Source organism: Saccoglossus kowalevskii, chromosome 11 (assembly GCF_978046115.1).
Source record: "Saccoglossus kowalevskii chromosome 11, keSacKowa6.1, whole genome shotgun sequence".
Lineage (NCBI taxonomy): Eukaryota > Metazoa > Hemichordata > Enteropneusta > Harrimaniidae > Saccoglossus > Saccoglossus kowalevskii.
In genome coordinates, this window is record NC_140651.1 from 34668267 (window position 1) to 34683351 (window position 15085).

At 35.2% G+C, this 15085-nt stretch overlaps 1 protein-coding gene across 3 annotated transcripts in view; it reads right to left on the minus strand.

Moving 5' to 3' along the window:
- Positions 1-15085, minus strand: part of LOC102808328 (DDB1- and CUL4-associated factor 6-like) — a 109430-nt gene that overhangs the window by 76664 nt on the left and 17681 nt on the right. For all 3 annotated transcript variants that reach the window (XM_085505139.1, XM_085505140.1, XM_085505138.1), the window contains exons 3-5: positions 4553-4723; positions 4198-4302; positions 3687-3800 (exon numbers count right to left, since the gene is read on the minus strand). In XM_085505139.1, the coding sequence (XP_085361265.1) occupies positions 3687-3800; positions 4198-4302; positions 4553-4723 (390 nt within the window). The remainder of the gene's footprint in view (positions 1-3686; positions 3801-4197; positions 4303-4552; positions 4724-15085) is intronic.

A 15085-nucleotide genomic window follows, 5' to 3' on the forward strand; every position in this document is an offset into this window, starting at 1 on the left:
TCAATGTATTAAATATAAGTGCTTTGGGAAATAACATAATTATATTGCGCGAGTGAAAGAGTTTGGTGAGACTGTCACAACACGTTTTATTTATTTCCAACGCGCGTGGTCGGTGCCTCTGATTGCGTTTATTTTGTATTTTTGTTTTCAAAATGTATCACTGGCTGCGTTTGTTTTGTTTTCTTCAACAAATTAACTGTTCTGAGATCTTTCATTTTTCGTCCGGCTGCTGCCAATCCAATAATTCGTTGGCGCATGTACTCAGACAAGCGATTAATCGTCACAGTCATTATACTAGTAGTTTAAGTCCAATTGATTTGTAGAAATTCAGCTATGCGATAATTATATGTGCAGTTTTGTTTTGCGCACCCAGACACGAGCAAAAGTTAACCAATAGATTTTCTGAACTACAGCATTCGTATTACTTATGCAAATTGGGTAAGGGTCATAGTGTGAGTTGCGTTCGCAAATAACAAAGTGTCAAATTATTTTGAGCGCCGTTCGGAATAAATTTAGTCAAAATCACACACAGAAACACACACACAACACACAAATACTAGTACTCAATACATATCGCGATTGACCAGTTATATAGCTGCTTGAACTACACACACAAGGAAGTAAATATGTAAATACAGGTCACAGTTCGACTTGCGTAGCAAACGTTACAATGTGTCAAGTGATTTGAAGGCGTCTTTGTTCCAAAACAGAGAAGCAATAGGCATTGTGTTTTGAATCGTCATTAAAACTTAAATGATTGTTACTCCAGCGGTCGGTTGGCAAGCGGACAATGTTTCTGAAGCCAGCCATAGCAGGAGCGAGCGAGCGAACAAAAGCGAGCGAACAAAAGCGAACGCGAGTGAGCGGAAAAAAAAGCGGTCAGTTTCCGGTTGGAAAGCAGCAAGTCGGAAATTAAGCGATAAGCGGTCGCAAAAAAAGCAATAAAAGCGGGAGGATGGGCGGAATGAGTACTGTATCGTACATACCAGGATATCGATAGTATCGTACATACCAGGATATCGGTAGTATCGTACATACCAGGATATCGGTAGTATCGTACATACCAGGATATCGATAGTATCAGACATACCAGGTTACAGGTAGTATCGTACATACCAGAATATCGATAATATCGTACATACCAGGATATCAGTAGTATCGTACATACCAGGATATCGATAGTATCGTACATACCAGGATATCGATAGTATCGTACATATCAGGATATCGATAGTATCGTACATACCAGGATATCGGTAGTATCGTACATACCAGGATATCGATAGTATCAAACATACCAGGATATCAGTAGTATCGTACATACCAGGATATCAGTAGTATCGTACATACCAGGATATCGATAATATCGTACATACCAGGATATCAATAGTATTGTACATATTAGGATATCGGTAGTATCGTACATACCAGGATATCGATAGTAACGTACATACCAGGATATCGATAGTATCGTACATACCTGGATATCAGTAGTATCGTACATACCAGGATATCAGTAGTATCGTACATACCAGGATATCAGTAGTATCGTACATACCAGGATATCGGTAGTATCGTACATACCAGGATATCGATAGTATCGTACATACCAGGATATCGATAGTATCGTACATACCAGGATATCAGTAGTATCGTACATACCAGGATATCGATAGTATCGTACATACCAGGATATCGATAGTATCGTACATACCAGGATATCGATAGTATCGTACATACCAGGATATCAGTAGTATCGTACATACCAGGATATCAGTAGTATTGTTCATACCAGGATATCAGTAGTATCGTACATACCAGGATATTGGTAGTATTGTTCATACCAGAATATTGGTAGTATTGTTCATACCAGGATATTGATAGTATCGTACATACCAGGATATCGGTAGTATCGTACATACCAGGATATTGGTAGTATTGTTCATACCAGGATATCAGTAGTATCGTACATACCAGGATATCGGTAGTATCGTACATACCAGGATATCGATAGTATCGTACATACCAGGATATCAGTAGTATCGTACATACCAGGATATTGGTAGTATTGTTCATACCAGGATATTGGTAGTATCGTACATACCAGGATATCGATAGTATCGTACATACCAGGATATCGATAATATCGTACATACCAAGATATCGATAGTATCGTACATACCAGGATATCAGTAGTATCGTACATACCAGGATATTGGTAGTATTGTTCATACCAGGATATCGATAGTATCGTACATATCAGGATATCGATAGTATCGTACATACCAGGATATCGATAGTATCGTACATATCAGGATATCGATAGTATCGTACATACCAGGATATCGGTAGTATCGTACATACCAGGATATCGATAGTATCGTACATACCAGGATATCAGTAGTATCGTACATACCAGGATATCGATAATATCGTACATACCAGGATATCAATAGTATTGTACATATTAGGATATCGGTAGTATCGTACATACCAGGATATCGATAGTATCGTACATACCTGGATATCAGTAGTATCGTACATACCAGGATATCAGTAGTATCGTACATACCAGGATATTGATAGTATCGTACATACCAGGTTACAGGTAGTATCGTACATACCAGGATATTGATAGTATCATACATACCAGGATATTGGTAGTATTGTTCATACCAGGATATTGATAGTATCATACATACCAGGATATTGATAGTATCATACATACCAGGATATTGGTAGTATTGTTCATACCAGGATATTGGTAGTATTGTTCATACCAGGATATTGGTAGTATTGTACATATCAGGATATCGATAGTATCGTACATACCAGGATATCGGTAGTATCGTACATACTAGGATATCGGTAGTATCGTACATACCAGGATATCAGTAGTATCGTACATACCAGGATATCGATAATATCGTACATACCAGGATATCAATAGTATTGTACATATTAGGATATCGGTAGTATCGTACATACCAGGATATCGATAGTAACGTACATACCAGGATATCGATAGTATCGTACATACCTGGATATCAGTAGTATCGTACATACCAGGATATCAGTAGTATCGTACATACCAGGATATTGATAGTATCGTACATACCAGGTTACAGGTAGTATCGTACATACCAGGATATCGATAGTATCGTACATACCAGGATATCGATAGTATCGTACATACCAGGATATCGGTAGTATCGTACATACCAGGATATCGATAGTAACGTACATACCAGGATATCGATAGTATCGTACATACCTGGATATCAGTAGTATCGTACATACCAGGATATCGATAGTATCGTACATACCAGGATATCAGTAGTATCGTACATACCAGGATATCGATAGTATCGTACATACCAGGATATCGATAGTATCGTACATACCAGGATATCGGTAGTATCGTACATACTAGGATATCGGTAGTATCGTACATACCAGGATATCAGTAGTATTGTACATACCAGGATATCAGTAGTATTGTTCATACCAGGATATCAGTAGTATTGTTCATACCAGGATATCAGTAGTATTGTACATACCAGGATATCAGTAGTATTGTTCATACCAGGATATCAGTAGTATTGTTCATACCAGGATATCAGTAGTATCGTACATACCAGAATACCAATAGTATCATACAACCCACATTTTACATACACATGTACCTCTTTACAGTCTTCTTTAATGCATCTAGTTTTCATTCTCAGATCAAACCACCTGACAGTACAGTCCTCACCACATGACAGGAAAGTATAGGAATCATTTGGCACAACCATAATCTGATGATTCAAGTAACAGTAAATCACATCTAATCAAAAGTAATTAAATGAATATTGTAATAAACAGATAATTTCTAAAAAATGCTACTAATTAATTCTTTTAATTTGAATTTAAATACTAGCTTACTGTATAATGCAAGATAAAGTTAGGTGACTGCAATTTACAGTAAGTGTGTGACACATTGTACATTGTAGTCTTAGTATACACAGTATGTATATGTATCATATTTTGGGGAAATCAAAATGAGAAATTTTAATATGATGACAATTTGTGACATCTACTTACTTACTACACAGTGGAAGTAATATTTAACCTAATGACAGACTTTGAAAGTGAGTAAACATGGATGGTTGATTAGGCTGCAAACCTGTGAAGATAACTAAAGTTAAAACTTACTTCATATGTTGTACCATAGTGACAATTAAACAATCTAGTACCATAGAGGTCTTCTCTCTCCACTTCATTGTAAGCAATTCTCCCATCACCAGAACAAGAAATAACCTGAAAAGAGATAAACAAGTTAGATCATAGTCACATGACATAAACAGTGACCGAGTGAAAGCAAGAGATGAGTTTTATGATTCTGTGAATTATAAATAACAGTATGTGTAACACATCAAGGCGTTTAATTCCCAAAAAAGAAATATGATGAAACCAAGCAATAGAAATCACAACATACATGGTTCTAAATGGTGTTTTCAGTTAGTACCATGACACATAATGTGACTGGAAAGATAACATAAAATCTCACCTGTTTATTCCTAGAGTTTGGGATGAATCTTGCACTGAATATATTAGCATTATGCCCAGAACGAATCTCAGCAACTGGTTTACTGGTATGTGCATTTGTGACACATAACTTTCTGTCATCTGATCCTGATAATATATAGTCACCATTGTCACTCCAGCATATAGTGTTCACCTAAAACAATCAGAAATGTTCTCAGGTACTTAAGATTATGACAGTCAATCTGCAATCCTTCATCCATATATGATCTATGTACTAAATTTGAATGAAAACTGACAAAGCATGTCCAAAATACGACATTTTCAAAAAACAAGATGCCTGCCAGTCGGCCATCTTTGATCTAATTGTGAAATAAATCGTCATGGACATGTATCCTAAAATATATAATCTATGTACCAAGTTTGAATGACAACTGACAAAGCATGTCCAAAATACAACATTTTCAAAAAACTAGATGGCTGCCAGTCGGCCATCTTTGATCCAATTGTGAAATAAATCGTCATGGACATGTATCCTAACATATATAATCTATGTACCAAGTTTGAATGACAACTGACAAAGCATGTCCAAAATACAACATTTTCAAAAAACAAGATGGCTTCCAGTCGGCCATTTTGAATCGAATCGCTAAACCACTGCATGTGCATATTCCCACATAAAGTACTAGGCACATGCAAAGAATGAACGGAATCGGTCCAAGGGATTCTGAGATACGACTCCTAACGGATGCACGGACGGAGACCGAATTATAAGTCCCCGTTTTCGGACTTCGTCCGAAAGGGGACTAATAATAAAATACATGGTATTCATATTGGTCCAAATGAAGTGAAATACACTGCTTATGCAGATGATGTCACCACTTTTGTTCAAAACTTGGCTTCTGCTACGGAACTATTTAGCAAATTGGACTGTTTTAGTGCTGTATCTGGGCTGAAGGTAAATGTGGATAAAACGGAAGCAATGTGGATAGGTAGCTGGAGACACCGAAAAGATGAACCTTTAAAATTAAAATGGTGTTCAGATTGTGTTAAAATTGTCGGTATATATTTTTAATATAACGAGGATCTTGCGACTTCAATGAATTGTGAAAAATATCTTGTGTCAGTTGGAAAGCTTTTAAATTTTTGGGTTTGTCGAAATTTATCTTTACTCGGTGAAATACAAGTTATTAGATCTTTAGTTATTTCCAAACTACTGTATACTTTTAACCTTATTTCTGTTCCTAAATCAGTATTAGTTAAACTCAACTCAATGTTTCATAGTTTCTTCTGGAACGGTCCTGATAAGATCGCCAGAAACACTGTGAATGGTAATATGTTAAAGGAGGGTTTGGCTATGCCTGATTTATTGAGCATGTGTGTTGGAGCAAAAGCAAATTGGGTTAAAAAGTACTTTGATAAAAATTACCATCCATGGAAATATGTTTTTGATTGGTATCTTAATTCGGTAGGTGGAGCAAATTTGTTGGAACAAACAGTGGTAATTTTAATAGGCAAATGTTACCGATAAACTTGCCACCCTTTTACGAGTCTGTTCTTCATGCATGGTCGTCAGTAAATTTACATAAACCCCCGGAAAATCTTCAAGAAATCGCAAGTGAGATTATTTGGAACAATCAAAATATTATTATTCAAGGAAAATTTATCTTTTATAGAGAATTTTATAACATAGGTTTAGTTTATATTACAGATTTATATGATAAGAATAGTAAAATTCTGTCTTGGGATCTATTGGTTAATCGTTTTTTAAAATAATTTTTTAAAATGGTTTGGTCTTGTGGATGCAATTCCGAAAACTTGGCATATTAAATGTTCTTATGTTCTTGTTCCTAGTGATGGTAAAATTATAGTTATTAGCAAAATGTCTATGAGAATATTTACCCAAATACTAGTTAAAAGGAACCCCCCCCCCCGAAAAGCGAAATATACTACAAAAATGTGTTTCCTACTTTAACTTTAGACTTGAAAAAAATTGTATGCACTTTCGTACAAGGTTACAATACTTTTCAAGTCACATGTGTTTTGTTGTAAAATTTTGAGGAATATTCTATATATTAATTTTTATTTAAAATGTCCCCAGCTTATGCATCATCTCCCCTGTGTACTTTTTGTAAAAAAAAAACAGATGAAACTTTACTACATTTATTTGTAGACTGCCAATATTCAAAGGAGCTTTGGGGTAAAGTATTTCATAACTGGGGCAAATTTTTAAATCTAGACAGTCTTCCAGATAAACATCAATTACTACTTGGGGATGGAAATTTAGTACTATTACAAATCAGGTTATATTACTTGCTAAACGGGCTATATACACTGCTAGGTGCCAAGATACCTCACCCATTTTCATAGTATTAAAACATTTAGTGTTGAATATTTATAAAATTGATAAATATATTGCAACTCGTAAAAATATTGAGGAGCATCATGTTAATAACTGGGGTGATTTTCCAGTTGAATAAGTAAAATTTTATGTTCTTTACTCTGATAATTTGTTGTATTTGTGATTGTGTTGTACTTATTAGTTTTGTTTCCTTTTCATGTAATGTTAATTGAATAAAAAAAAAAAAAGGAATATAATTATGATGATTGTTTAACATTAAAAAGATTGACATTTGTTTGTGATCGTCAAACAAGTACTTGTCCATATTGGGAGATATTGCTCTGGAATAGCATTAATTAAAACAAAATCAGCCATTTTGAATACATGTATATATCTATAACATGATGTATAACGAATATATAAAATTTGAACATAATCAGTCAAAGCATGTCAGAGATAAGGCTCTAGAAGCCCAATCATTTAAAAAAAATGGCCGCCAGTCAGCCATTTTGAATCCGATCTGAAAAATAAAAATATGTGCATCAGGAACCTATAATGTCTAATGTATATACTAAGTTTGAACGAAATCCATTCATAAATGCCAGAAATGCTTGATATTTGATGATTTTTTAGCACAAAAATGGCCACCATTCGGCCATTTTGAATAGGATTGTCAAACCAATATATCTGTATATCTATGACATGATGTAGAATGAATATTAAAAATTTGAACATAATCAGTCAAAACAAGTCAAAGATATGGGTCTAGAAGCCCATTCATTAAAACAAAATGGACGCCAGTCAGTCATTTTGAATTTGATCTGAAAAATAAAATTGTTTGCATCAAGGTCGTACCCGATTCGGCTGATACCCCGGGGGCCCATCTTAAACCCCGCCCATGGGCGATGTTTCAAATAGTGGGCGATGTTTTGGTTCACACATTGCCTGACTGAACTAACAAACATTTTTACAGACCCCAATTTTCCTCTCTGACATCTTGCATCGAGCGTGCTATTTCAAATATGACGCTAAAAATAATTCACTGTGAAGTCGAAACGCCTAAAAATCCAATGCTGTAGACGAATTGTTGTTGCGTGAAAAAATGGTATATGCTTGTATTTTATGCAAGTATTTATCATCAATTTCAAGAGTAAGAGTCATAACTTTACATTTCATTTACGTTCATTACACTCAAATAAAGTCTATGCCTGAAAAGAATGCTATTAACGAAGTTAAAATAGCCAAGCCTTCCTGATTCGAGCCTATTGGTTGATTTGACAACGGTAAGTATCATTAATGTTTAATCTTTGTCTGTATCGCATTCCAGACAAAAAGTTCAAGATCGGTAAACAAGAAATGGGTGAACTAAAATGTCTCCTGCGTTTCACATTCAACATAATTATTAAACAAGCAGCCTCTCGGCTGAGATAGCTCCGCTGTTAGCAATGCACATTTCAATTAAAGAACAGAAGATATCATTAGAAAATGAACAATAAGCAAAGTATCAATGCAATGGGACTTGCTGTTTTCAACAAGAATTCAAAAATATCACTTTTGACCATAGATGATTGTGGATTTTAACAAGAAGAAAATATCACTTTTTACCAAAAATGACAAAAATATTCATCAAAATTAGAAAATTAAAGATATCATTATGAAATGAACAAATTTGAAAGTGGTTCATATGTAGTATCTATATATGTAATATCAAAGCAATTGGACTTGCGGTTTCTAACAAGAAGTTGAAAATATCACTTTTTACGAAATAATGACAAAAATATTCACCAAAACAAGTCATTGTCAATGACACGTCCCCGTTCCGTTCATATTTGCGTGACATATACATTCAAAGCAGATCATGACCGAAATGCACCTGCATATGTACAACACATTGTGCTAAATCTGAACAAAATCCATCCATGCATGACTGAGATCCGGTTCTGGAATTGTGAAAATACGTGATTTTGATGCATTTTCGGCCTTAAATTGGCCATCATTCCGCTATTGTTAAGCAGATCATGAAACAAATGCACATATCTATTTGTGACATGATGTACCATGTGTGTGTGAAGTTTGAACTTGATCAATCCAGACATGTCTTGGATACGGATCCAGAACTGAATTCGTTAACAAAATGGCCGCCAGTCGGCCATTTCGAACTTGGTCCGAAAAAAAAAAAAGACGTGCATCAAGGTCCTATTATGTTTAATGTATGTACCAAATTTGAACAAAATCCATCCATGCATAACTGAGATATGGGTCCGGAATGGTGAAAATGTGCGATTTCAATGCATTTTCGGCCTTAAAGCGGCCCCCATTTGGCTATCGTTAATGAGATCATGAAACAAATGCACATACATATTTGTGACATGATGTACCTTGTGTGTGTGAAGTTTGAACTTGATCAATCCAGACATGTCTCGGATACGGATCCAGAACTGAATTCTTTAAAACAAAATGGCCGCCAGTCGGCTATTTCGAACTTGATCCGAAAAAAAAAAATGACGTGCATCAAGGTCCTATTATGTTTAATGTATGTACCAAATTTGAACAAAATCCATCCATGCATAACTGAGATATGGGTCCGGAATGGTGAAAATGTGCGATTTCAATGCATTTTCGGCCTTAAAGCGGCCCCTATTTGGCTATCGTTAATGAGATCATGAAACAAATGCACATACATATTTGTGACATGATGTACCTTGTGTGTGTGAAGTTTGAACTTGATCAATCCAGACATGTCTCGGATATGGATCCAGAACTGAATTCTTTAAAACAAAATGGCCGCCAGTCGGCTATTTCGAACTTGATCCGAAAAAAAAAATGACGTGCATCAAGGTCCTATTATGTCTAATGTATGTACCAAATTTGAACAAAATCCATCCATGCATAACTGAGATATGGGTCCGGAATGGTGAAAATGTGCGATTTCAATGCATTTTCGGCCTTAAAGCGGCCCCCATTTGGCTATCGTTAATGAGATCATGAAACAAATGCACATAAATATTTGTGACATGATGTACCTTGTGTGTGTGAAGTTTGAACTTGATCAATCCAGACATGTCTCGGATACGGATCCAGAACTGAATTCTTTAAAACAAAATGGCCGCCAGTCGACTATTTCGAACTTGATCCGAAAAAAAAAATGACGTGCATCAAGGTCCTATTATGTTTAATGTATGTACCAAATTTGAATGAAATCCGTCCATGCATAACTGAGATCCGGGTCCGGAATGGTGAAAATGTGCGATTTCAATGCATTTTCGGCCTTAAAGCGGCTGCCATTTGGCTATCGTTAATGAGATCATGAAACAAATGCACATACATATTTGTGACATGATGTATCTTGTGTGTGTGAAGTTTGAACTCGATCAATCCAAGCATGTCTCAGATACGGATCCAGAACTGAATTCTTTAAAACAAAATGGCCGCCAGTCGGCCATTTCGAACCCGATCCAAAAAAAAAAATGACGTGCATCAAGGTCCTATTATGTTTAATGTATGTACCAAATTTGAACAAAATCCGTCCATGCATAACTGAGATCCGGGTCCGGAATGGTGAAAATGTGCGATTTTGATGCATTTTCGGCCTTAAAATGGCCGCTATTCGGCTATCGTTAATCGGATCATGAAAAAAATGCATGTGCATATGTCCCATATAATGTGTGATGTATGAGTGAAGTTTGAACTTAATCGGTCCATGCATGTTCGAGATACAGGTGATCACGGACGCACGGACGCACGGACGCACACAGGGCAAAACATAAGTCCCCGTTTTCGGACTGCGTCCGAACGGGGACTAATTAGAAAATTAAAGATATCATTATGAAATGAACAAATTTGAGAGTGGTCCACATGTAGTACCTATATATGTAATATAAAAGCAATTGGACTTGTGGTTTTTAACAAGCAGTCGAAAGTATCACTTTTTACCAAAAATGACAAAAACATTCACCAAATCTAGAGAATTAAAGATATCATTACAAAATGAACAAATCTGAGAGAGGTCCACATGTAGTACCTATATATGTAATATCAAAGCAATTGGACTTGCGGTTTCTAACAAGAAGTTGAAAATATCACTTTTTACCAAAAATGACAAAAATATTCACCAAAATTAGAGAATTGAAGATATGATCATGAAATGAACAAATCTGAGAGAGGTCTACCCAAGGTACATATACACCAAGTATCAAAGCATTCAGACTTGTAGTTTTCAAGAAGAAGTTGAAAATGTAAAACATTGACACGGACGACGACAGACAATCACTCATATGATAAGCTCCGCTCGACAAAGTCGACAGCGGAGCTAAAAAACAGAGTTAAGCGGTCATGTACCATCTATAAATCTAACTTTATACACATAATCTTGTATTGACGTGTTTTTTGTCCGAAAAAGACGTTGCATTTCAGTTAACTCTTCGCGTTGATGGTATTTGTGAGAGTTGAAAGATTTTTTTAACAAATGATAAGTAACTATATTGATTTGCGTCAAGCTGGGTGGCCCGAATTTAAATATCAGTGCGTGAACTCTGGTGGAGGTCATTGCCCAATGCCACAGGTAATTCAAACACGTGATTATTAGTGTTAAGTCGAAATGTACGTGAATAATGCGATCGAAGTGCGCTGCCCAGAGTTTATTATATTATAGTAAAATTTAACATGACACATGGTATGGTTTATATTACATATTCACTTCATTTCGAATAGAGTTTAAATGCGCCCATAAACATTATTACGAATGCAACGCATTATCAAGTCAGTAATATTGAAATATTCCCATAGCCAATACCCCGGGTCAGTGCAAATAGTAAAAAATAACTTGAATTAAAGCAATACATTACAAAGTTGAAATATTCGAAGCCTGTACAATATTGTCAACAAATTTGCGTAATTAGAAAAGCAGTGCACTAAGTAAACGATGTTGACATATTCAAAGCCATTACAGAGTTGCATACAAGTTGAGTAATTACAGTACAATTAACAAGTTTACTAGATCAACACGCAGAGCACGAAAGAAAAAAGTTGCTAAGGTAAAGTGCCAATTCAGTGCGCGACTTGGGGTCAAACTTGGGTCAACACACACTTGGTGTCAGCATCGTTACGCAGCAAGTTTCACTAAGTACTTGAAGTTCAATTGCGCTCCAAAATGATGCTGCTTATCACTCAGTTGTCACAGTATGTGTTGTGTCATGTCCATGTTGTGTCACCCCGTTTCGACTTCGGCTTGCTTTTCCTTCCTAGTGCATGTTCTTGTTCACGTAAAATGCGACCTCTCACCAATGTAGTAAAACACTTTATACTTTGCATGATTATATTTGGTCAACGCGAAACATTATTTTTTCTAAACATTTTCATTTTTATCACCGCAGGAATATTTTTTTCAGACAAGATGGGTTTCGTAATATGAATCTTTATTTAGTTCTTAAAGGCCACCGGCCCATTTCACAATTTACATGGAAAAATAAATATATAACTAATACTTTCCTGAGGTCAAAAGTCACCTCATGTTAATACATTCTTGTCTCAGAATTTGTGCTTAATGTACAAACATTGCCAGTTTTGTAATTATTTGGTCAGATTTATTTGACATAATGGAATAAAACTTTTCTAATGTTGGATAAGTATATGACCATGAGGGTAATAATTTGTTTTCTAATGTTTTCATACATAGGGAGGGCATTTTAAAATGAAGTGGAATTCATCCTCTATTTCAAGGGATTCACAAATTTTACATAGTTCCACAAATCTACCCTGTTCTATTTCTAGCCTATGACTAGAGCACCTGATACAAGCAAGAGCACTTTTTAATTTATCAGTTTCTAGACAATACAAATATACTTGATATTTTGATATGTCCACAGCTTTTCTTTTGATACAACATCCCCCACCACTCTTGCTTAAATATATCAGCTGCTCTGGTCATAAATAGGTGTAAAAATGCATCAAAGTCTCCTGGTCCCTGTCATAGTCATACCTCCCCAAACCCATGCACAGATAATAGATATTTTACTTTTGTTGCCCAATATTCCCTATCATTATTATCAAGTGAAATAGCCAAATCATATGCTTGTCCAGTGACTCTATTTTGAGACATTTTTTGTAGTTTAAACCAGTATTTGAGACATTTCTTATATGTATGCAAGAAAATTGGAAACCTGCCACATTCTCCCAAAACTACTTCATCGGGTGTTGATGATTTTAGCCCCAAAAATGCTTTACAATATTTTAACTGTACTCTTTCCATCACCTGGTATTTACTATGCCCCCATATTTCAGCCCCATAGCTTAAAACAGGCAAAACCATACTATCAAATAATTTAAAATAATCTTGGTGAGGCAAGCTCCCCGTTTTTCTTATCATACGAAAAATTGTGCACATGACCTTTCGCGCTTGTTGTGTAAGTGTTGATACTGCTTTGCCCAAAGTGTTTCTACTTGAAATAAGTAAACCGAAATATTTATAGTACCCAACATTATTTACAGGATTGCCATTCAGAAACCATTTTTCACTCTTTTTTAAGTATCCCCTACATCGAAAAACTATAATTTGTGTTTTAGTCATATTTACTGCTATTTTCCAAGTTGAGCAAAATAGTCTAATATTGCCAAAAGTCTCTGCAGCCCAATAGGGGAGTCACTAAATATTGCAACATCATCAGCATACAAGAGTGAGAATAAATTAATCAACTCTTGTGTAATTTGTATTCCCCGATACCTTGAATTTTCAAGCATATTATTGAGTTCATTTATAAAAAGTGAGAACAAAAACAGGCTAAGCATACACCTTTACCCTTGTCTTTCGCCAGCATTACATAGGAAATAATTTGTTATACCATACTGGCACTTCATACATGATTTGACTTCTTTATACATAGATTTTAAAGTTTTCCCACCAACGCCATCAATGCAAAGTCTATACATCAGTAAGTTGTGATTAACTGAATCAAACGCCTTGCTGAAATCTACACACAGTAGAACCGTTCTTTTGATTTTAATACTTAAATATTTCTGTACATGAAGAGTAAAAATATTGTCAACAGTACAATAACCCTTTCTAAAACCTGCTTGGGACTCTGTGTAAAGGAATGATAAATCCTTTAGCTCATTCCTCTGGAAAAATACCTGAGTCAAATATTGCATTAATAGCAAATTTAAAAACTGGAATAAGGGCATTCTTTGAACACCTGTAAAATTCATTTAAATACCATCTGGTCCTGGTGATTTCCCAGGTTTCATTTCAATTAATGCTTTCGTCTTCTGATATAGTTCCATTTAGTTCACCTAATATTGGATCTTGAAAAGTAAAATCCAAATTTTCAAGGTATTCTTTCACAGTATTGTCAAAAACAGAGTTGTCAAATATTGGATTGTGAAACATTTGGAAGTGGTTAACCCACTCAGAAGGTGTAATATTTGGTCTCTGTGTGTTGACTCTAGCAAAGCGTTTGATCCATTTCCAAATATCATTATTATCTGCAAAATGTTTTGCATTAGTTACTTTTTTGTTATAATTATTTTTGCGCTCCCTACAAAAGCCCCTTAAACAGAGATTTGGAATTTTTATAACGGGTAAGATTTTCTATTAAAATTGACGTAATGCTTCATACATATTTTGCTTTGTTATCTCACACTGTGTTTTAAACCAACTGGGTTGATTATTGGATCTCTCTCCCACCCCTTTATTGCATTTTTTAAAATCGGCAGCTGTCCAATTTAGCAAATCATAACATTTCTTAATTACATTGTTTATGTCATCTGTCCTGGAGTTTATGACTGCTTGTAACCTTTCCCTTCTCTCATTGGACAATAAATTTCTAATAAAAATATCAGACATTTCTTTATCGCATTTATAAAATACATAACTATTACAAATTGATCAAAATTTTCACCCAATTGTGTTGCAACATTTATCTCTAATTTACATATTAATGAGAAATGATCAGAAATACTTTCTTCTTCAACACCAAAATCAACAATATATTTAAGTAAAGAACTAGATGCTATCACAAAATCCACACGACTACCTCCCCAGTTTGCTATGCATGTATATTCCCCACACATATCTTTTCCGAATCTGCCATTTAAAAAGTGAACAGACTGATCACAACATAGCTCTAGTAGTCTTCTGCCAAAACTATTTTTAATATTTTCTTTTGACTTTCGTTTTATATTGAACTTATCTACCTTGTATTGATCATCATCAATTGGAATATG